A 23,503-nucleotide genomic window follows, 5' to 3' on the forward strand; every position below is an offset into this window, starting at 1 on the left:
TTTCTGTTTGCTGACATAGTTTGAACGTTGTGAGGTTGCGCGAAAGTGCCAAAATGCCATGAAAAGTCATCAAAACATACAATTATAAAGCAATAAAAAAAAGCTATTTTCATATGGCATAGATGGGAATTATATTGGCTACTGTATTATACAGCTAAACTACAACTTAAACTGTTCATTGAGACGTCTCAGTTCCTCTAATTGATCATCAGTACGGCACTCATGTTACTCGCTCTACTCAGAGGATAAAAAATATATGGGTGTTTGGCTGCAAAGTTTGTGATTGAACTGTCGTTTAAAGGGGTGATCGTATACATAGATGCTATATAGCACTAAGCTAGCGGGGTGAAAGGCTAAGCTATGCGGTTGCTTTAATTGTGTGTAATTGTGAGTGGCAATAAACAACTTGAAGTCAAGAATTTGTACTTACCACCAGCGGCTTTCTTCGAGGCGCATCAGGTCCTAATTAGCCGGCAGAGGCTCGCTGTTCAGGTAGAAACCCAAGAAGACGCCGCTGCCCTTGGCGTCAATTAGCGTGGCTGCGAGCTTTTATTCCCTCGCCTGGTGTCACGCAGAGGTGACGGTGAAGAACGTGCGTTTGAAGTTACGAGAAGCCGCTGTACTCCGTGTGTACTTAGCGTGAACGCTGCTAAGATATAGCTCAATTAGTGGCAAATCACAAGGAAAACGCGAGCGCGGGAACGGGAGACGGCCGAGGCGCCTTAATTAGAGGCAGCGGAAGCCGGCGGTGGGCAAACTCTGCCGTCGCAGAGGCGGAGGAAAAACCTTAAGGAGAACCGACCCGGTGCACCCTTGCGCGGCCACCTTGTTACAATCAGATTGCAGTGTCAAAATAATGTCTTGCTAATGATAAAAATGGGCGAAATTTGGGGATCCTGGTATCAGGCCTCCAATGCATTCTGGGAAACGTATGCACCAGTGTGACAATCCAGCTAGTGCGACAGCATGAAGCATTCTGATAAAAAGACTTTCGTTCGCGGCCTGACAAGCGCACGCAGGTTGCCATGGCAACCCGTGAGTCAGAGTCCTTTTGATTGACAGCCGTCACAGCCGGGATGCAGACGAGGATGCCGCCGGGGCGACGCAGCTGCCGTTTCCAATACCCCCCCGCCCCCGTAGCTTCAAGCGGGGTGTCAAAATATTAGGAACGGCTTTGATGAACATGTTAATTTCATGCAAACGCATTCCGTGAGCCAAGTCGTTGGTCTGGATTCGTGTATGGGGCTAATTAATGATATGTTAATGCCTGGCTTTCACAACAATATCAGTTGCTTGCTATCAACACAAGCGCATCAAACATAATTAACTCGGCTGTGTGCCTCCCACCAAAAAGTAGGTCACACATCTCGTAGCGAGTGCGCCAAGTCATTATTGATATTATTATTTCTATCGGGACTAGTTTCGATAGCAAGTGTCGGTATTGAGGCGATGCTTGGATTCTTTTCAGTGTACTTGTTATGGCGGCTGATATCCGTCACTTTCTTGGAGCTCTTTTCCCAACAGAAGCTATGAATTATTATTTATAACCCTAATAAATTGTCATTCATCTCATGACATTTTAGGGGAAAAATGCTATATTCGAATATATACCAGCAAGTCTTTTATAAAGCGTTCTGGCGGAGACTTGGTGTGGGATTTGTGTATCAAAAGTACTACTGGTATCGGTACTTGGTGTCGTTATCGGAGACTATCGATACTTTGAGTGCTCATGCTAGTATCGACCTGATAGAAAAGTGGTAACAAACATCCCTACTAATTAAAGTAAGGATAGGCGAGTGCCGGTACCAGATATCGGATATCATTAGTCGCGATGGCGGCCGATACCATTTTGGTTATTAGCAGACTCTTGGAGCCGTTTTATGACAAGGAACTATCCTCTTATTATAGTGGGGGATGTAGGTGATAGTCCTTACACTATAAGTCAATGCACTGCTAACGACCGACCCCATACCATTCCGTCCTGTGGTTAGGTCACGATGCCTGCTTTCTCCCTATAGCTGCAGGACTTACACTTTCTTCGCAAACAACTCCAACAGAAAATATCCATGTCCATCAATAATCTGACAAATGCCTTATCGGAATACATATATTTGTTTGTTTGTAGCGATACATCCTTATTTTCTTTACCTTGAGACAATATTTTCGGAGTATATAGGTCTGTCTTTAAAATTGACTATTTTTTTTGAGGGGAAATTTTCTGTATTAAAAGTACTAGTGGTATTGGTACTCTGTATTGTATCTGTTAGTACTCAAGAGTTGAATACTCGTACTGGAAAAAAAAGTGCTATTGAGCATCCTAATATATATGTATATATATATTTATACTGTATATATTGTTATTTTTCCATTAATTTTACAGTGCCTTGCAAAAATATTCCACCCTTGAACATTTTCACCTTTTGCTACATTTTTTCCACATTTTTCTGCAGTTTTTTCCCCTTCAAGTCATTTGACTGCTTAGCATATGTTATGCACAATTTGTAGGCACCTGCTTGAGATGCAATGCAGCGGATGTCAGGTATAACCAGGCAGGCTTCGCCGTCTGGGCTGCTTCCTCCGCTTCCTGCACATCCTGGTCTCGGTCGGGGGACAGGGCTATTCCTGGCGCTTCTCTTCACACACGCACACCCACACACACATATTAGACTCCTCCGGCATCTTCATGCAGCCAGGCAATCGACTTTGGCAGGTTGAAGCTGAAGGCTCGCTCCACTTGGGTCACTTGTTACGATTTTGCAAGTTCCAAAGAAAAAAGGGACCAAACTTTCTGAGTAGCCTACCACGAAAAAAGGCAAGCGCCACATTTATTGTGGACTCGAAACACAGTTGGATCAAAAAGGATAACAGACATTTTTTGCACCCAAAAAATGGGCTGTTTTGTCCAAAACACATTGCAAGTTTACTCAATAAATAAAATAAATTAACTTTGGAGTTATTTATTCAACTCAACTTGTTGGGTTTTGGATTTCATGAAAAAGTTGGGTTAACCCAAATAATTGTTTTACGAAAAAAAGAACAACTAATTGAGTTATTTCATGATCTATTCATTTCACCCACATTAAATGACTCAAATTTATTTAAGGTAAAAAAAGTTGCCTTAAACAAATAAACGTCTTTTGCACAAATTCCCTTTTTGGGAATATGGATTAATTATTTGTCCCTGAATTTTTGGATTTAAACGAATAACCCTAAAAGTTATGTCAGTCCATTTTTAGCCCAATTTCAGTTATTTTTGACCCAACTGGATTTTGCTATCCGATGTAATGATCTGTTTTGAAAGGTGATATTGTGATTAGTTAGTCAGCTAGCTAGTTTAGTTTGTGGGTTTGTTACTCTGTCAGTTAGCGATGCGGTTAGCTTATCCGGTAGCCTGCCCGCTAGCTAACTTGGCTGTTTGATGAGTCGGTCATTCGGTTCATGATTGGTTGTTCAGTTAGGGTGCACGTTTTCGAAGTTGTTTATGTGGCTAGCTGGGTGGTCAGTCAGTTAGCTAGGTAGCCGGTTCGCTAGTCAGCCCATTAGCGTAATGGAAACAAACAACAAAATGAATTCCTACGCTACGTTGCCAGGATGTGGAAGAAAGAAATTGTACTTTTCACTTCCGACCCTCAGAATTGTGATTTGGCCTTGGCGGAGGTCAGAGTGACGCAAAAGGAAGCCAGAAGTCCTCTCAAGACGTCTGTGTTGCTGCGAAGTGACGTCTGGAGATGACCGCAATGTCTCATAAGAAATAAGAGCGATGGCTCTTGTTTAATCATGCAAATGAGCCGCTTCTTAAATTAGATATGAATTATGGCTTGTAATTTGGCGGCCGGCGCACTGGAGTCTGGCGAGGACAAACCTGGCCGCGTCTCTCGTGTCTTCCTATCGGTGCTGAAATCACACGGAAGGAGCTGTGCTCATTTAATGCCGCCAGACACAAAGTTAAATGATTACACCTTTTGTCCATCCGGCGCGACATTTTGATCCCTTCTTAGTGACCTCATTAGTGACTTAAATTACCTTTGTTGTGGAATTTCCGCAAAGGAGTGATCATTTTGAGAAACTTGAGAACTTTCAGTGTCTTTATATCGAGAGTAAAGCTAAAGCTCGGTGAGGCCTCACGATCAAATGCTTCTATGGTCAAAAAATGTGTGGCGCAGCAATCACTCACAAAGCAATTTTTGGCAGAACAATCTCACGTTTGTGGCTAGCCTCAAAATCCCATACGTGCGTTTACATTTTGTGGCATAGCAATCAGATTCTGGGGTCGTCTAGGATGACACACTTCTGTAGTTTTACTAATCACTCTCTAAGTTATGTCTGGCATAACAATCCCTCTCAAAGCTATTATGTGACGGAAAAATCACATTTGTGTAGTCAACAGAGGCTGTCAAAGTCATTTGTGGCAAAACAACTGACCTAAAAATCTTCCTCTTGTTCCGTCAAGAAAATTCTTCTCAAAGCACTTTGTGGCATAACAATCGTTCTTTTGCATTGTCGAGACGATCGCTCTCGAAGCTATACGGCGCAATTAGTGGTATAACAATCGCATACTAGCTAGACCGTATTTGTAAAAACTGTATGTTGCGTAACAATTTGTGTAGGCACCCTCAGATCTTTGTGTCATAACAGTCTCACGTTCATTAGTCAAGGCAACGGTGCTTATAGAAACGTGTGGCATAACAATCGCACGCGCACGTGTTGTCGAGAAAGCTGCCCTCAAAACTGGTATAACGATCGCTCGCTGCGTTTGTGTCTTAGGGATCGCATGTTTTGTCAAGACAATCACTCAAAACTTTGTGTACCTTAATAATCACTCACTCGTGTTGGCAAAACAAATCATGCGCAAATCTATGTGTCATAACAATCTCACATTCAGTACTCACGACAATTGTTGTCACAATTGCTAGCATGACAATCACTCAGAGAAATGGTGAATGTGGTCAAAAAAAGGCCTCTTAAAAGTGTGCGACATAACAATCTGGCAATTAATGCTCTTGTTAGAAACACGGGAAAATTACGCATTTTAACAATCAATAAACATCCTATCAACGCAATAACTGAAACCGTTCAACAACCTTTTTCTTTTTCTTAGTGTTTGCCAACACGTGGACACGGCTTCGTCTTGGACAAGTATAAGTGCCACTGCAGGAAAGGATTCTACCACCCCGATCGACTGGCCATTTCTGGCTTTACAAGTAAGCTAACATTCTCCTACTGTACTCACTAGCGCCCCCCTGAAAAAGAAAAGTTGGAATCTCTTAGCAGACCAAAAGATCCTAATTGGTGTTATGTTCTAATTTTACATTTGGAAGTTGTCTGAAACCCGAAGCCTAGCTTGAAACCCTTCGCTGTTTATTAGCATTAGCGGCTAACGCTAGGAAACAATAGTAAAGGTTGGCTTCTGGTGTCCACTTGAATCAAAGCCATCTTGATGGGAGGTTCTTTGGTGTAAAGCAACGTTTCGAAAAAGGCAGCGTGCCACCGTCAACTTTCCTAAGCTGACATTTGTAATCCTCGTGCGGCGTGCGTCCTCACGCCAAAGAGCGCCGTGTTAGCTATTCGCATTACCGTCAGCAATATTTCCATCTTTTTGTCCGTTTCAAGACTCTAACGGGGGATCGTCCTCCTCCCCGGGGTCGGGCGTGAGGGACAGCGGTCCCAATGCGGACGAGGCGTCCTCCAGCGACTGCCTGCCGTGCCGGCCGGGCTGCGCCTTCTGCAAGGACGACACGCCGTGCGTGGCGCGGCAGGACGGAGCGCTGCGCACCGCCGTCATCTCCTTCCAGAGCTTCTGCGTCCTGGTGGTCTTCATCAGCATGGTGCTGGTCTACCACTTCAGACGAAACAAGGTACCGCATTTAACTTGGAGCTCACTGTTATGTCGGTCTACTTCATGAAGATACCACCTCGACCCCTAACCATTGTTTACTCATTCAGTGCCATTGACGGCCCTAGACGTCAAAGAGCCGCATGTGTCGTACTCGTTTTTGCATGTTTGTGGTTGATAATGACACGGTGTGTGCGCAGAGTATCCGAGCGTCGGGCCTGGTCTTGCTGGAGGCCATCCTGTGCGGAGCGCTGCTGCTGTATTTCCCGGTAAGACTTCCTTCTAACATACATCTATTTTGTAATCTTTTTTCGTAAAAAAATAGGATTCTGTGCTCTTTAAACCGTTGTCAAAATTAACTCTATTAAAAAGGATGTAGTCAAATTGACCCAATTTCTAAAGTTGTCTTTTTAAAAAATGACCTTTTTCGGAGGATGCTTTGTGCAAAACAAACTACAAAGTTGGGTCAAATTGACCAAAATATTGGTTTGTTTTTTTCTTTGGTGCTTAATTAAGTGTTCTTAAGTGTTCTTTTGTTTTTTTTCTTTGTTTCATTTATGTCCATTGTTATGTCCGTATTGTCTCAGCGAGACAGCAACGTGAATTACATCCCACCGAAACACATGGGACATCCCCGATGTCCTCTACCGAGGACTCTAGGACTTAGTTAGGTGGCTCCAATAAGTCTAAAGCCATAACCCATAAAAAACATCCACTACAGGGGACACAAATGAACAGGCTGGGTTTCAGGAGGATATGGTGTTCCACAGGGGTCAATTTCGGAGCCCCTGTTGAGCACAAAAGACCAAAAAGAAATGTCCACCACTGCACTGGACACAAATGAGGAGGCAGGCTCTTACGCGTACGGAAAAACGGCTTGGTCACCGAACAAATAAAACGCAAGGTACAGCAGCATTCGACAGTGCGTATATTTGACGTTGACCTTACGACCTTGCTGACATGCGACTAAAAGTTCCACCTGTGAGGGGGCCGGCTTTGCGCGCTCAGTACAAAACAATTTCGATAAATCAACTTTTTGACAGCCGCGGAGCTGAGATAAGCAGGCCTTTCGCAGCTAAGGTGTGCGCGTGCGCGTTTGCGCGTGTGAAATGATGGGCTGGTGGCCGCCTGCTAAGCGCACACGTAGTTGGCCCGCCAAGACGGCAGCCTGTCGAGACCACCATCTGTTAAGAAGGTGCTCATGCTGCTTCACTCTCACCTTTTTTTTCCCAATTTGAAACATTTCCAGATTGTCGACCAATCAGAGGCCACGCAGCAAATTGTATATTGGAAAATCCTGTGCACAAAAAAAACCACTTGAAAATCTGCAACTTTGTAGGTGTTAAATAGGCCTGCAGTGGGGGGGGGGGGGGGGGGGGGGGGGGGGGGGGGGGGGGGGGCTGTGTGTAAAGCTGCCGCAGCGCCTCTCGCTAAAAATAGCCACCCACAAATGATGGAACAAAAGGCCAATTGTCCATTTCTGCAGCATTTATTCGGGTAACGCAAGCTTGGAAGGTACCGGGTTAAAAAAAATAAAAAAAACCCAACTCCCAAAAACAAGCACATCTTGGCGTATGCAGAGATTGATCTGGCAACCCCGCCCGCAGCGTTTCCACGCGGCGAATCCCACAAGAGCCTCGGTCGGCTGCCATGTTGAGACGCATCGCTGCCAGTCTAAAAATAGACGCCCGCCGCCGCTTCTATTTGCAATAATTCCGCTCTTATTTAACAGCTGGAGACACATTGCATCCTGTTCCCGTGGCTTTATGAAGCACGCCGATTTTTTTTTTTTTTCCACCCCCCTCAGGATTGTGTCTCATCCAATAACTTGCCCCCCGCCCTCTCCAAGATGGAGATGTAGGATACATGAGGAGCTATTTATGTCTGACTTGAAAATGAGATCCTCGCATTTCCTATCAGCATACTTCTTGTTGTTTTTTATTTTTTTATTTTTTTCAAAATCCACAGGGTGGCGTGAAGCAAGTGGAGTGAACGCTTATGCACAATTTTCACAAATTTATATTGGACTGAAAAAAGTGATGCATTTTAACGTATATGTATATATAATAATAGTAAAGTATATATAGTACAGGAATAATAAAAGTCATAGAATAACATACCAAAAATAAAAACGCACAATTTTCACAAATTGATTTTGATCTGAAACATGTCATGCTTTTTAACATACATGTATGTATAATAATAGTAATGTACATTTATTACAGTGATAATAATCAAAGATTTATTTTATTTTGTTTTATAATTTTTTGCCTATAGTTAATAAAATAAAAATGCACAATTTTCATAAATATATGTTGATCTGAAACGTAATGTTTTTTAACATAAATCTAATAATAGTGATATGTATAATACAGTAGTAAAAGTAATAAAATATTAATAAAAATAAAAAGTAAAATTATACAGTATAAATATAAAACTAAAAAGATGTGAATCAATGGATGTGCTCAAAGATTTTTAAAAATTTAGTATTAAACATAAAAACATGCGATTATTTGCCTTTTGTATCCTGAATTTTTTTCATAACTTGAGACATCATTTTTCCCAAGAGGCGCTTTGTAACCTGAATTTTTTGTAACAAGAGACGTTTGTAAGTAGAGGTCATTTAGTTTGGTGACAAGGTCGGGATTCATCCTCCACCACATTTTGCCTTTTGTATCCTGAATTTTGCCTTTCGTATCCTGAATTTTTTCACAACTAGAGACATCATTCTTCGAAAGGCGCTTTGTAACCTGATTTTTTTTGTAACAAGAGACATTTGTAAGTAGAGGTCATTTAGTTTGGTGGCAAAGTCGGGATTCATCCTCCACCACATTTTGCCTTTTGTATCCTGAATTTTGCCTTTTGTATCCTGAATTTTTCTCATAACTAGACATCATTTTTCCGAAGAGGCGCTTTGTAACCTGATTCATCCTCACACAAGCTAGCGTTTTCGTCTGAGTCCCCGACGTGTCCCGGGCTGACATCCCACGAAGGGCGTCAGCTTTCGGCCCAGGTGCGACTCTGACTTTTTCCTCCCTCGGCTGGCGGGAAGATGGGAATATCACCCGGTTGATGAGGAGCGAACGCGACGGCGGGAGGCGGGCGCGGAGACGGAGCCGGTTGTAATTTACACTCGGCCCACCTCGGGGATACAGAACGCATTACCTCCCCTCCGGAAAGCCGCCCCCTCCCCCCGGCCGCCCGCGTGGCAGCCAGTGTCGGCTTTCATATAAAAATGGATCAATCGCTATTAGCCTCCTCCTCTTTTTGCCGCCGCCGCTCTTCTTCCCGGCTCCCGCCTCCCGCTCGCCGAGACAGGAAGGACAGGTTACAAGCAAGGAGGCGTCACCTTGCGTAGCTAGACACGTCTGACTCACAGTGGCTTTTTTACGCCGCCGCTTCAGAGAAAAACACATGACAAATATACTGTGAAACAAGTCATTTGGTTTTAGATGGAAATAGAGCGCAGGAGACATAACGTCGTGGGTGTCTCTGGAAATTCTCAGTTATCCAGGCTACGGGAATCAAAAAAGTCAACGTGAGGGAAGCGTATTCTTACCCTGCATCTGCGGTTAGATTTTGCTGTTGTTTGTGCCTGTTTTTTTTTTTTTTCATGTCATTGAATCTACCAATCATACCTTCGTGTGTGTCGTCAGGGCCAGCGAGGCCGTCTCTGCTGGCCTCATTATCGTAATTATAATAAAAGTCCATTTCATTTTAAATACACCACCCCCACTATTTGAGACGCACTGATTTACTGTACACTAATGTTATTTTGTATATGCTGAAAGCTATTCTGTTACTAAAGATATGTTGCATGCTGAAAGATAAATATTCACACTCATTCTATTGCACGAATTCTGGAATTTACATACACAGAAAAAAGGGAAAAAATACGTCTTTGGGATTGTATGAGTTTTGGGGAAACTTCAATCCTGTGCAGTTTAATTAAAGTGTTAAGTATAGGTATTTTTCGTTGAATTTTTTTAGAATTATTGTGATTGCATCATTTTTTTCTGGGCTAGCTAGGATTTCCTGAAATAAGATAATTGCATTTAAAATACTGTATACACATACGGTACATGTAAATAAGCAGTTAATATAAATAACTGTAAGGTATCAAAAATTAATCACACCTAATCTAAATTCCACTTTTTATTACAACGGGGTGGCCGCGCCCCCACCCTCGGCCACCACTTAGCTCCGCCGCCGTTTTCGGTCACCGGAAGCGCGTTGCCCCTCACATGCACTTCCAAAGGGGTACCCCACAACAAATAAAACACCGGGGGCCCTACAAAGGCATAAAAACCGATTTTTTGGGTTGAAATAATGCTAATGATTATCTTAGCGCTGCAGATGTGCTGAGATATCCCCCGTGGGATTGTTAATCGGATTAGCTCGGGCATTAATAGATTTCCCGCGGGCGGAAAGCGAAACGCGGATTTTCAAGTCGCTCGGAGTCGTCGAAGGGGCGCGATCGACTCCAACCGAGTCCAACGGGGAAAAAGGACCGAATATTCCCGCGGACTTTCCCTTATTACGCGGACGCTGCCCAAAACGCGGCAAGATTGCCGGGCTTTCCTCACGGCGCGGGAGAGTGGTCCGCGGGGGCCCGCTTGGCGCTAGGCAGCTTGCTGACGCATTCTGATCCCCGCGGGGGGGCGGGAAAAGAGCCCGCGACTTTCCCCCTTTTTCGCTAAGGCGATTTCAAAAGGCTTCACAAAATGTATATTTTTTTACCGTATATTTATTCTGATGTGACGAGGCCGAAATTCTACCTTCCTTTCTGTTAGTAACCCAAATCCAAGCAGGTCGTCCCGCCGGGCTCTCAGATCTCATCAGATCATCCGATAGCATGACACAAACCCTGGAGCGACCTCGGGGGAGGTCAAAGGTCATCTCGCAGTGCAGACAGCGCTCTTCCCAGAAGAAGAGCGAGATGACGTTCTCCTTTCAAGCCCTTCATGAATAATCCATGCTAAGTGCTGTCAAGCGGCGGCCACGGAGTGCGCCGACGACAGTCTTGGAAAGTAACTGAGTACAAATACTTGGTTACTTGGTATTTGGAAAGAAGAACGGCCACGTCCCATTTCTCAGCATTTGAAGTATTTTATAGTATGATGGCAGATGTCTCGGCATCCTGTTTTCAAATGAAAAACGTTTTTGATCCATTTACAAGCGGTACTTAAGAGTACCAAAGTCATTGGTTACTACAGGTACCAAAGCGATCGATTTTTAGTACATAACCTAAAGAAATCGATTATTTTAGCACCTAATTACCTAGTCAGCAACTACTGAAGTAATTAATTATTTTAGTACATAGTCAGCAATTACTTTGGCTAACTAGCGTTGGCGGTACTCAGCAAAAGTCATTTATTTTGTGCCATTTTTAGATCCACATTTAGCCAAAAGCTTGAAATAAAACAAACAAAAAACAATTCATACACAACACTTTAGTCAGTGATTACTTTAGCTTTTTAGCTAGCTTAGTACTAAATTGCGAAAACTAATTGATGACTCCAGAACTTAATTCTTTTTGTGCCATTTGAAGCTCCAAAATGAGCTAAACCCTTGAAATAATAAAACAAACAAAAAATAACAACTATAAGTACTGTGCTCAGTAGGGGCCCTAAAATTGAACCCTGGTGAACACCAAAAGAGCCAGCCTATTCATTTGTGTCCACTGTAGCTTTTGGTCTATATCTTTTGACTCCCCGGAGCTGCAATACTAAGTCGGAGCGTCCTCATTAGTGGACATCCTGAGCTTTCCATATATGCCATGTATTTGGGTGGAATGTAATTCACTTTGCTGTATTACCGAGACAAAATGGACCCAATTAAAAACAACAACAACAACAACAAAAGTGTCCTATCTTCATGCTCCTCTTCTTGCAGGTGGGAATCCTTTACTTCCAGCCCGGCGTGTTCCGCTGCATCCTGCTGCGCTGGGTTCGATTGTTGGGCTTCGCCACCGTCTACGGAACGCTCACGCTCAAGTTGTACAGGTAACACACACACACACACATAACGCAGCTAGTGACTCCACTGTGTCTTTTTCAGTGATGAAGAAGAGAGAAAACCTTTAGCCGAAAAATATATGACATAGATCCATTTTTCATAAGGGAGGGAGGAGCGGGCTCATTAGCACCGGCCAATGCTGCTTCATCAATGCGCGTGAAGGGCACAGACTAATAATAGCAGTGCGAATGTTTGTGTGTGCGCGTGCTGGCGCGTGTGTGTGAATGTTGATGTCTTTTCGAAGTCATCTCTTCTTTTATTTACTCTCATCCATAAACGTGGTCACTATTGTTCCTGTTAAAAAGAATTTCAAAGGCAAAGTTCATATAAGATCACGACATTCACTGCTAGCCCCAAACCGAACCGGTCATTCAAAAAAAAAAAAAATCGTCAAGGGGAGAGAATTAATTTTGAAAACGATGAAAAGTCAATTTGATAGATGTACGGGACAGATGATGGTCATGGCACCAACTGAAAATTTCCGGCGAGTTTCTGCTGGTCCTTTTATATCTAATGCTAGCATGTTACGCTAACAGTAATCACAACGAAATTTAGCTAAGCTTAAAAATGATGAAACGTCGATCCGATAGATGTATTCTATAGAGCAAAAGCTTATGGCATCCGGGTCATACCACCAACCAAAAAATTCTGTTGATATTCTATTGATACTTTTTTCGTTAATGCTAGCATGTTATGCTAACAGTAACAACCAGAAAAAGACAAGCTTAGTTTTAAAAATGATAAAAAGTTTAAAAATGATAAAAAGTGAATGGCACCAACTGAAAAATTCTGGTGAACCTTTTTACTTTTAATACTTGCATATTATCCAAACATTACTGTCCATAAAAAACATGATTAGCTTCGTTTTAAAAATGATCAAATGTCAATCATCTAATGCGCGCTATAGAACAGCAGCTTATGGAATACGGGCCATGAACCCAACTAAATTTGATCCCAGGTGCTCTAACTTTCCAAAGGTACATTTTTGGTCCTGCAAGGCTACCGTAAGGGTACTAACGAAAGCCAACTTCTCGCTCGCAGGGTCCTGAAGGTTTTCTTGTCACGCACGGCTCAGAGGATTCCCTACATGACCAGCTGGCGGGTTCTGCGCCTGCTGGCCATCATCCTCCTGGTGGTCTGCTGGTTCCTGGTAGCCTGGACGTCGGCCGTGTGCCAGGTGGCCGACAGGAAGTTGGCGCTGATCGACGTTGGCTACACGCCCGACGGGCTGCAGTTCAGCATGTGCCTGCTGGACCGATGGGACTACATGATGGCCGTCGGTAAGACACCTACTTTAATTCCGCTTCGGTTTTATTTTCAATGTCTTTTGGGGTAAGTTACAAAAGTATTGGGACACACAGAAAGACAGGACATAAGCATTGGGGCTCTTACGAGATTAAGACAAGAGATTTGGGCAAAAGCGTCGAGACACTTCAAGGTTGTCTTGAGAAGGTCAAATTTAGACAAAAGTGTTTGGGAAACCTGCAGGAAGGAAAGAAAATGTGAAATTTGGACAAAGGTATTGGGACAATTATAGGAATTTAGGATAGAAATATTGTGACATCTACAGGAAGTTGGACTCAAATATTGTGACTTGTACAGGAAGTTAGAGCAGAAACATTGGGACATCATTCAGGAAGTTGGAGAATCAGGATAGTTACAGGGAGTTAGGACAGAAATATTGGGACAATTACAGGAGACTGGGACAAACATTTGAGGACACCTGTGGAAAATAGGACAGAAATATTGGAACAATTACAGGAGATTGGGACTGACGTTTTGGAATGAAAACATGAGTCAAACTCAAGTATTGAGACGCCCGCTGTAAATTGTACAAAAGTATTGGGACACCCTCAGAAAGTGGGACACCTTCAGGACGTTTAGACAATGGTACGGGGAAAGCCACAAGAAGTTCGAAAAGAAATATTGGAACAATGAACTCTTGACGGAAAACTGTGGGAAAATATTGGGGCACCTTCAGAATGTTTGATACCTACTGGGACACCCGGGGAATTTCATCAAAAGTATTGGGACAATAAAAGAGCGCTGTCTAAAGAAAATGAAGACAATGTGCAGGACTGGGAAACCCAGAGGACATTAAGACAAAAATATTGGGACGCCTAAAGGAAGTGAAGAAACTGTGGCATCCGGGCAAAAGTATAGGGACGCCCAATCCGTGAAACTTTGCATTTTGCGTACTTGATTTGAATTTGTAGCCAGAGTTATTAATTAAATGCTGGTGCTGATCCAGTGCTTGATTTGCATGCGCTTTTACATTTGCTGACTCGGGCAGCATGAACGAAAAGCTTTTGTCTCACTGGAAAAACAGATGGAACCCCGCAGCAGCACCCCGACCAGCGTGTGTGCGTGTACTTTAATAAGGACGCGTGGGGGTTACCTCTGATGCTCATAAATTACACACTCACGCAGTCGCCATCAATCTTTTGGTTTCATAAACAGCGCACCTGCGTAGGTTTATTTATTTTATCCCGGGCAAAAAAGATTGACGATGACGCGGCTAAAGCGCGACGTCAGCGACACTGTGTCCATTTCATCTGAATTCGTTTCACTCTGCATAATCACCTTCTGCCTCGCGCGCACTCATAAGTCTCGATGACAAGCTCAGACATGGGCTTTCATCGCCAGTGAAACTTAGTTCTGCCGTTTTCACGAAAAAAAAAAAGAAATTTTCAAAGCGGGAAAATTTCCGCGGGAATTCACCCGAAAATTCCCACCGCTTTTCAACCGTATACCTGATATTTTTGATTTTATTTTTTCCTTTTCGTCGCTGGGTGTGTCTCAAGACTTTTGTCCGAAATGCGTGGGCGGGAGTTAATTTGCATAAGCGATGCGGTCGATTTTTGGCATCCAGCCGAGTTCCTGTTCCTGCTGTGGGCGGTGTATCTGTGCTACGCGGTGAGGACGGTGCCGTCCGCCTTCCACGAGCCGCGCTACATGGCCATCGCCGTCCACAACGAGCTCATCCTGTCGGCCATTTTCTACGTCGTCAGGTAAATTATTTGGATGGTCGGGATGTTATTTATTGTTTAGAACATTTTTTAAAAACTGGGAGTGTCCATGGTCACCCCTATAAATTTTCTGGCTACCCCTAATGGCTGGTATTGATTTTCATTCGATTACGATAAACATACAGTTTTTTTCAGACCGCATTGGATAAAACACACCAATAACATTTTTTATATAAAATTTATTTTTGTCACGTACAGGCCGCACAGATTATAAGGTGAATGTTGTAACATCAGATATTTACGCAGAAAGATGGTACCAAGTTTTCAAAATTTTGGTTTTGATTTACATTTTTTCATCTGACAAAATGGTTACCCTGACGATGATTACCATGGAAGAAAAATACACTTCTGACTTTCCTAATTCGTTGTTATTTTAGCAATGTAGTCATTCGTTGACAAAACGGACAAACTGTCCACCTCTGCTAATGGTTAGCATTCAAGATAGCAAGCGATTAGCATCGAAATAGCTCGCGAACGTTAGCATGCTAGTTTACTGTCGTATAACGCAAGATGAGCTCAGCATTATGTTACATTTTCTTTTACAGTAAAGTTGTATACGTCCTAGCTTCCATGTCCTCCAGCAGAAACGTAGCAAGGGAATAAAAAGACTCCTTACGCTTTATATATTCATTACAAATCCCAAAACGTTAGCTAAAAAAAAAATATTTCTTGAGCCACCACTTCACAGCAGGCTGAAATCTGATTAGACAAATAAAAGAAATAATCTAACATCCACATAATACGTAAAGGAAACAAATGTAGACGTTAGACTGTTGGGAATCAATTAATGCAATTTCATGGCGCGAGTGTCTTGGCGCCTTGAGATGAGTGATGCAAAAAAAAAAAAAAAAAAAACATGCGTACACGGCATCTTGTGAGGCTTCACGGCCGACACCGCGAGGAAATGGCATCCATAGGAGGCTGGGACTAAATTGGAACGGTGTGTTGATTCTGACTGGCTGCCACAAGGGAGCGGGGCCTATACCGTATACGTCGGGGCTTGTTAGGAGGCTTCCGGCCTCCATTTGCACCTCCTGCGGGAGCCTGCCGACGGCCCGCTAAATCTCAGAGCCTCTTGTTTGCCCGCCGTCACGTTCAGGTGGGAGGGATGAAAAAAATGGTGGCCACTTGAAATGAAAATGAAAACACACGCTCGGGCTATCATTCGTAGCGCCGAGGTGCTAATTAGCGGCTAGCCCCCCCCCCCGCCGGAGTGAAGGGAATAAAATAAAGCAGTTTAGGTAGTCTAATGTCCACCCGGGAGCGTTATGAGAAATATACAAAAAAAAATGTAAAATTCAAATTAAAAAAATATCGGTGTAAGCAAAATGAAAAATAAGATTGCTGAAACTGCATTGTTACAAAACAAAACAAAAAAAATGCTACAGATATGCCTGACCATATTTTTTTCAATCTTTTGCAGAAAAAAAAGCAACAACAAAAAATTCAAACAATAAAAATTAAGAAACCCGTTCTGAAAGCTAGCTAAAACTAACAGGAAACAAACCTGTTCTAAAAGCTAGCTAAAGCTAACAGAATTCGGAAAAATTCAAAACGTAAAAAAATCATAATCAAACTCAGATGCCTTAAGATGTGGGCAAGGAGAGCCAAAGGACAATCACACAAAATGAATACACTCGAAAGGAGAATATAACATATGCTAAGATCATAGGCCACGCCTCTTCATTGCATTCATCTATTTTGCTTGGGCTCTCCTGCTTCCCGTTTCCTACTTCCTGCCACTTCCTGTCCCGACAGGTTCACGCTGGCTCCCGAGCTCCATCCCGACTGGATGCTTCTGCTCTTCTTCACGCACACACACCTGACAGTCACTGTCACGTTGGGCCTGTTGCTTATTCCCAAGGTCAGTTGCCACCACGTTACATTCTTGCACATTTGGTCCCACTTCTTGGGTCAATTTGACCCAACCTTGGGTCGGTTGGCGCCCAAAATTAGATTCGTAATAATCCACAAGAATTCACTCACAGACTGGGTCGAAAATGTCCCAAATTGGGTTTGAACATGGGGTTTTACTTATGCATTAGATGTTGAATGAGAACCCGGTTTGGTTAAAAATGGAAAAATTGGACCGACACAGGTCATTTTGAGATTTGTATCAAAATAACCCAATTTACGACTAAAGTTGGGCTAATAATAATCCACAAGAATGCACTCCTTTCACAGTTGGGTCAAAAACAACCCAATTTTGGGCAAGAATGGACTAATCAACAACTTGGGTCTTTTTTTTACCAACAGGTTTAAGGGTTTATGCGAAAGAGTTTCACTGTAAAAACAACCGAGTCAAAAATAGCCCAATTTGGGTTAATTAATGAATACATAAAATGACCAATCCACAACTTGGGTCAATTTAACGTGATTGTGTTTTAAAAAACTTATGTTGATTTAGTCTAAATGACCCATTTTTGGGGTTGTTGGGTCAGGTCGCCCCAACTATCCGTGTTTGATACTCAAAAATGGCTCAATATGACCCAACGTTATGGCTCAATTTTTTTGTGTTTTTGTGTCAAAAAGAACCAGTTTGAGGGATTGTTGGGAAAGTTGGGTCAAATTGCTGTCAAGTAGTTGATCAATCCTTTTCTGAGTGAACTAAAAAAACACTTGGGTCGAAAATGAACTGATCCTCAGCTTGTGTCTCCCAACATTTCAAACCCAGTTCTTCGAGTTATTTTGTGCAAAGTACAGATCGACTCAATTTATGGAAGACTGTGCAAAACAACCCAGAAACCTGAGTTCGAATCGACCCAAGTTTTGAATCGGATATTTTTCAACCCAAATCGGGCCTCTTTTTGACCAAGCTGTTTATTGTTTTTAATCCCGCGACGCTGATGAAAACTGGCACTTATCCAATGTCGCGCTGGCAGTTCCTGTTCGCGGGCCCGCAAATGCGAGACGACATGGCCTCGGAGGCGTACGAGGACGAGCTGGACATGGGCCGCTCGGGCTCCTACCTGAACAGCAGCATCGCGTCGGCCTGGAGCGAACACAGCCTGGACCCCGAGGACATCCGGGTGAGTTTGGGGCCGACGGCGTTTCCCTTTCGGCCTTCTTCCGCCGCTGCTGTTTCTAACCTTGCCTGTGCGCTCCGGCATCCGTACTGAGCCACGGCAGTTTTTTATTATTGCAGACGCCAGAGGAAACGGGCCCTCTCAGTTCTATTAATGGCTGTGGCGTAAGATCATGCGACAGTCTTTGGGAAAAACGTACCAACGTGAGCAGAGGTTTCTGTTTGTCTGTTAGAGCTGAACAAGTCTCTCTTGCTAACCTTGTTCAGGATGCACTGAGGTGGAAGGGTTGGGGGTGGGTCCAGTCACGTGACTCGGCTCCAGTCAGACCCGCGTGACAATTTTTGGACTTGACAGGCTCGCTTTGACTCGACATTCAGGAAACTTTGCTTGAATCACCGAGCGACCTGAACCACTAGCTAACCCACGCTCTAGAGACCGACACAACAATTGAATAATCCAGTATTGGGTCTATAATTTCGTCTAGTTTATTTATGTACACGCACTGACAAAATGGTGTCTTGAATTTTCTGGAATTGACCAGATTTCATCAGGTGGTTGTGCGTAGTAAAATCTAATTTCAAGTGAAAATTGTTGGGTCAAAAATACCTTCAATTGATTCAAAAAGACTGACAACTTGTTGGGTTACTCATTAACGCAAAAGGTTGGGTCCAAATTGATAACCCACAAAGTTGTCAGTCTCTTTTTGACTCATCTTGGGATCTTTTTCACCCAACAATTTTCCGTGCACACTGAAATAATAAAATCGGCTTATCTTGGCCTTGCCTTATGACGAATGACCGTAAAACCTGCACGGACGGTATGTGACTTTCTCCCACCTTGATGTTTAGTCATGTGCATATACGCAAGTGTGCGTGATGCCCACTTGAGGACTCCATCAAGAGCTTAGAGGCTGTTTCAGAGCTAACGCGGACTTCACCCGTACGTTTCCTCAGTTGTCCTAAACTGTCGTGTCTCTTATTTGTTTTTTATTTTCGGCACGCATGGGAACTTCTGTAGTGCATCAATGGACGACTGTTTGTAGTCACGTGTCATGAACTCGTATCGCATGTGCAGTAGAACGTCTGCTTTATTTCCCCTTGCTAGAAAATACAATGGCACCTTGACTGAGTCAGTCAGCGTACTTGACGACTGTTGCCGTCATTGGCAGTCAAAAATGTTTTTTTCTGGGCGGCTGGGCCGGATTATTGGCATTTAAATTCATCCGTTACGGGCTTGGCCAGAGAAGAAATTCAACCTGTAAGCCAAGGTACCATTGTATCTGTCTTTGTGGCAGATTTAGGAAGTGGCATCTGACCACTTTGCTATCCTGTCTTCCCCTCCGACACTCAGGAGGAGCTGAAGAAGCTCTACTCTCAGCTGGAGATTTACAAGAGAAAGAAGATGCTGGCCAACAACCCCCACCTACAGAAAAAGCGCAGCTCCAAGAAGGGCCTCGGACGCTCCCTGATGAGGCGCATCACCGAGATACCCGAGTCGGTCCACCGGCAGTGCAGCCGGGAGGAAAAAGACGGCGGGGATCACGGCAGCAATCGGAACAGCATCTGCGTTCTGAAGAAAAATCCCTTCGATCAAACGCACCCCGCTAAGCCGGCCAAGGAGGAGACCCTGAAAAACAAGGTGTTCTCCTTGAAGAAGTCCCACAGTAGCTACGACCACGTCCGAGACCCGAGCGAAGACTCCAGCAGCTCGGCCACGGACAAGATGGAGGTGAGTGCCGCAGAGGGTTCCCTGCTGGAAGCCCTGATGGGCAAGAAGCTGGTCAAGAAGAAGTCCAGGGAGAACCTCAACGCCCCCAGCGAGTCCACAGAGTCGGTGCCTCTGGTCTGTAAATCGGTCAGTGCCCACAACCTGAGCGCCGACAAGAAACCCCTCCACCCTCGAGCCTCCATGCTACAGAAGTCCCTCAGCGTCATTGCCACTGCCAAGGAGAAAACGTTGGGCTTGGCTGGAAGGACCCAAAGTGCGGAAGATGGCCCCAGGAAACCTCAGCCTAGGGGCAAAGATGAGAACGAGTCCAAAAACGTAACCGCCAAAGGCAGAAACACCAAGCAGTCCTCCGTCCCCTCCGATCCGGTCAAGGGGAAAGACCTTTACGATGTCTCCGAGGTGTGTCCGTGGGAGGTTGAAGACCTTCCCACGCCTTCGGAGAACAAGGTCCAAAAACATGTGTCCATTGCGCCGGACGAAACCACCACAGTTCACGGGGGTAACAGCAAAGGAGCTAAAGTCCAGAAGCAGATGATCTCCGATCAGACTCCCTCTGGTGTCAGACAGCCCAAAGAAGTTCACAAGACCAACACCGCGAGGGAGGAAGTCTGTCCTTGGGAGGCAGTAGGAGGCGAGAGCCAAAGCGGCCCAGCGCCCAACCAAGCTAAGAAACAGCAGGAGCCTCGATCCAAAGCGGAAAACACTAAAAGCAACCGGGCCGAGGTCTGTCCGTGGGACTTTGGAGAGCCAGCAGAGACTTTTCCAGTAAAGACTGCAGACACTCCGGGGAGGAACACCACCTCGGATATAACCAAGACATCGAGCGCCCTTAAAGCCGACGTCTGTCCTTGGGACAATCTCACGTCTCCCAGTTCTGAGGGCGCCCCGAGCCCCTCTCGGAGTTCCAAACCCAAGGAATCGCCTTCAAAAAAGAAGGGAAGCCTCTCCCCGCGAATACTTGAAAAGGACAAGTCAAAAGATGGCCACGACGAGAAGAGTCGCGCAAAAGCAAAGGACAAGAGTAAATCTTCTGAGAAACAGCAGAAATTGGCCGAGGTCTGTCCCTGGGACGTCGACAGTCATCAGGAGGTGCCCGTCGTCGAGAAACGCAAGAGCGCAAATGTTGGAGCCGTCAAAGTCAAGAAGGCCGAGGTTTGTCCTTGGGACTTTGAGGAGGCGTCGGATAAAACCGCCTCTGCGCTGAGAAGGAGCGATCCCAATCCCGCAAAGAAAGCTGACGTTTGTCCCTGGGACTTTGACGACAAGACGGCGTGACGCTCGGCCCGAACTTACGGGCGGTTATCACCGGACATTTGACTCTTCGTAGGTGACTTGCAAGAAAAGTCAATTCTGTTCCACGAGTTGCCTTCCTTTACAACGTTTGGTTCCTCTTTTGTGTACTTTGAAGACGACAACTTTTACAAACAAGACGGTGAGCATTCCAGACCATTGCAGGACAAAATCCTGAAGATAACTCTTAGACCGATTATGCAACTTCCCATTCTTCACTTCTTTGGCGGTTCTGAGTCTGTACATGAACATCACTCATGTGGGGACTTAAGACAAAATGTTGCATGAAGGTTGAAGTAACAGATGTCAAAAGCAAAAGAAGAAGAAGGCTATGCGAGAGAGGTGGGTCACATTTGAAGCACTTTAGCCAACTCTATCAACCAACTCTTCATCTTCTCAAAATGGGATGCGTTTTCACAGAATCAGACTCGCTTTAGGGTTAGGGTTAGGGTTAGGGTTCGGTGCGAAAAACGTTTTGGCACATTCACCTTTCAACGATGAGCATGGCCTACCAATCTCTTTTTTTCATACTTCACTTACGATTTGAAGCTTTCGTCTGACTTGATGTAAGCCTGGTTTTGCGAAAACATGTCAGATGAATCTTCTTGTTTGCCGTCAGTTCAATTGTAGTTCTGATGTACTGTATGTGCCTAAGTGAGGAACTAACTTTGTCGTTCGTGACGGCGCGCCGACCAGCCCGCTAACAAACGTGAATCGTAGAAAAAGCATGTACCGCTTTAACAACTTAAACAGTCGTGGAATCGGTTCCATCGAGCCTCACAAACATCTCGAACTCTGAATGCGAGTTGTTGTACTCCGAAAATACTTTCTGCGGAATACTTTACGTGTACGAGCATGCGTAGCAACCACGTGTGTAGTAGCGACACAATTTCACCCCGCGACACAGATACGGTTAGTTTGTCTCTCGTCTGCTCCCGTGCGTTAGCGTTAGCCTAGCATTAGCACTAGCCCACAGGCTACTCTGCAAAAGCGAAACAAGGGAGCTCTACATCGGAATGAGAAGAAATTATTTTGTGTTTCCGTAACCGACGTTTACATGTAGCATAGGCGGTTTCCGTCCCGCGAAACCCGTTTGTCATTTTTAGACGTTCTGTCGACGAATGCTAGAACTAAACCTTTGGAAGGTTTTTCTTTGCTCCGCGTTTTGTATCAAAATGTCTTAACTTCGTCACGCGCCGATCGTGTAGTCTGAACAATACCTGTACGGTCACGCACTACGGTTTATGGTATCTGCTGTGAATTTCGTCACTGATCTCTAATTGTGCTCCAAGGACTAAATGTCGTTGAAATCGATTCAAAAACTTAATCGGGTCTTGTTTAGAATCTTAACCTATCATCGGGCTCTCGAACTTTGGATTCGTTTGGATTGTGCGTATCTGATGACTTATGTAGAAATTTTGTCGAAAAACTAGCAAATGTTGTGTCCCCGTTAGCCGTGCAAACAGTATGTCAAAAATTCAGTGTGATGTGTATCTCGGTTTCCCCGTCCCGATTTGGGTACCATAAGGTAACGAAAAAAACGTTTTTTAACAATTGGGTCGGTGAGTCCCCGGCGTTATGGGAAACTTTGTTTTTTTTGCATCGTACGAAGAAGCACTGCCATGTCGACTTTTACTGCCCTGCCGATGACCAGTATGTTTCAAAAGAAATACGTAGCTCTTATTTATTTATTTATTTTGTAACTATTCTCTTGATTTCCATGCTTGGGATTCGCCATTTTACGTTGAGCTTCTACGGACCGACACAAACAAGTCGGGTTTCATACGACTTATAGTTAGTTTGAAAACAAATGCATGATAAGTGATTTAAAAAAAGAAAAAGAAAAAAAAAGACGACGCCTCTTTAGCCTGCGATGTTTCCAGATGAGTGACAGCCCGTAACGATAGCGTAATATTCCGTCTTTACGCACGCAGACACACCTTCACCTCGACTTCTCCTGTAGCTCCTCGTCCACCAATCAGACTCAAGAACCCTGCTGTCAATCAAAACTTAACGACGCCTCCTCTTGCTACTTACTACTACTACTACTTCGCCTATTACTACTACTACTACTACTACTATACAAATGCTGTAACGTCGTAAATCTTGTGGCTTCTGCATGAATTCGAGAAATTAGTCGGACCAATGTTTCACTGCCCTGGATAGAACAAAAAAAAAAAGATGTTTATGGACTGTTACGAGTTGTATAGTGAGTGATCGTGTCTCTGACCCACTGTATTACGTGCAGCTTGTTACTACTACGACAAGCGTATAGCATCCATATATGGCAAAACTTTGGTAGATTTCTATTGTGTTTTATTGTGATAGCATGTACATAAAAAGATACCTCCTCTGCAATAAATATTTATATGAAAAATGCGATGCTGTTTTTCGTATAGTTAGCGTCTTGGCGAGCTTACTGAAATGCTTTCATGGCGGTTTTATTTTATTTGACTCCAGAAAGGGAAAATACATCAAAATGTTAAACTCAAAAAATATTAGTATTGTTTTTTAGTTTCATTTCTTCATATGCATGACCCCAAAAGCTTTGCTTTTGCCGTGTAAAGTGTAATTGCACA

At 44.0% G+C, this 23,503-nt stretch overlaps 1 protein-coding gene across 4 annotated transcripts in view; it reads left to right on the plus strand.

Moving 5' to 3' along the window:
- The window catches only part of gpr158a (G protein-coupled receptor 158a), a 40,631-nt gene that overhangs the window by 16,703 nt on the left and 425 nt on the right, over nt 1-23,503 (plus strand). The window contains exons 3-13 of one of the 4 annotated variants that reach the window (XR_015863612.1): nt 5,099-5,201; nt 5,611-5,855; nt 6,034-6,102; nt 11,729-11,838; nt 12,893-13,131; nt 14,724-14,862; nt 16,639-16,744; nt 17,763-17,909; nt 18,026-18,109; nt 19,257-21,266; nt 22,859-23,303. Coding sequence is in view for 2 of the 4 variants with exons in the window: in XM_088401951.1 (XP_088258077.1) it covers nt 5,099-5,201; nt 5,611-5,855; nt 6,034-6,102; nt 11,729-11,838; nt 12,893-13,131; nt 14,724-14,862; nt 16,639-16,744; nt 17,763-17,909; nt 18,026-18,109; nt 19,257-20,909 (2,895 nt within the window). In the remaining 2 variants the exon portion in view is untranslated. Of the gene's footprint in view, nt 1-5,098; nt 5,202-5,610; nt 5,856-6,033; nt 6,103-11,728; nt 11,839-12,892; nt 13,132-14,723; nt 14,863-16,638; nt 16,745-17,762; nt 17,910-18,025; nt 18,110-19,256; nt 23,304-23,503 lie in introns of those variants that run through there. The other 3 variants (XR_015863613.1, XM_088401951.1, XM_088401953.1) reach the window with 3 other exon arrangements.

The sequence above is a fragment of the Hippichthys cyanospilos genome, chromosome 19, assembly GCF_059441005.1.
Source record: "Hippichthys cyanospilos isolate Australia breed blue-spotted pipefish chromosome 19, RoL_Hcya_1.0, whole genome shotgun sequence".
Taxonomy (NCBI): domain Eukaryota; kingdom Metazoa; phylum Chordata; class Actinopteri; order Syngnathiformes; family Syngnathidae; genus Hippichthys; species Hippichthys cyanospilos.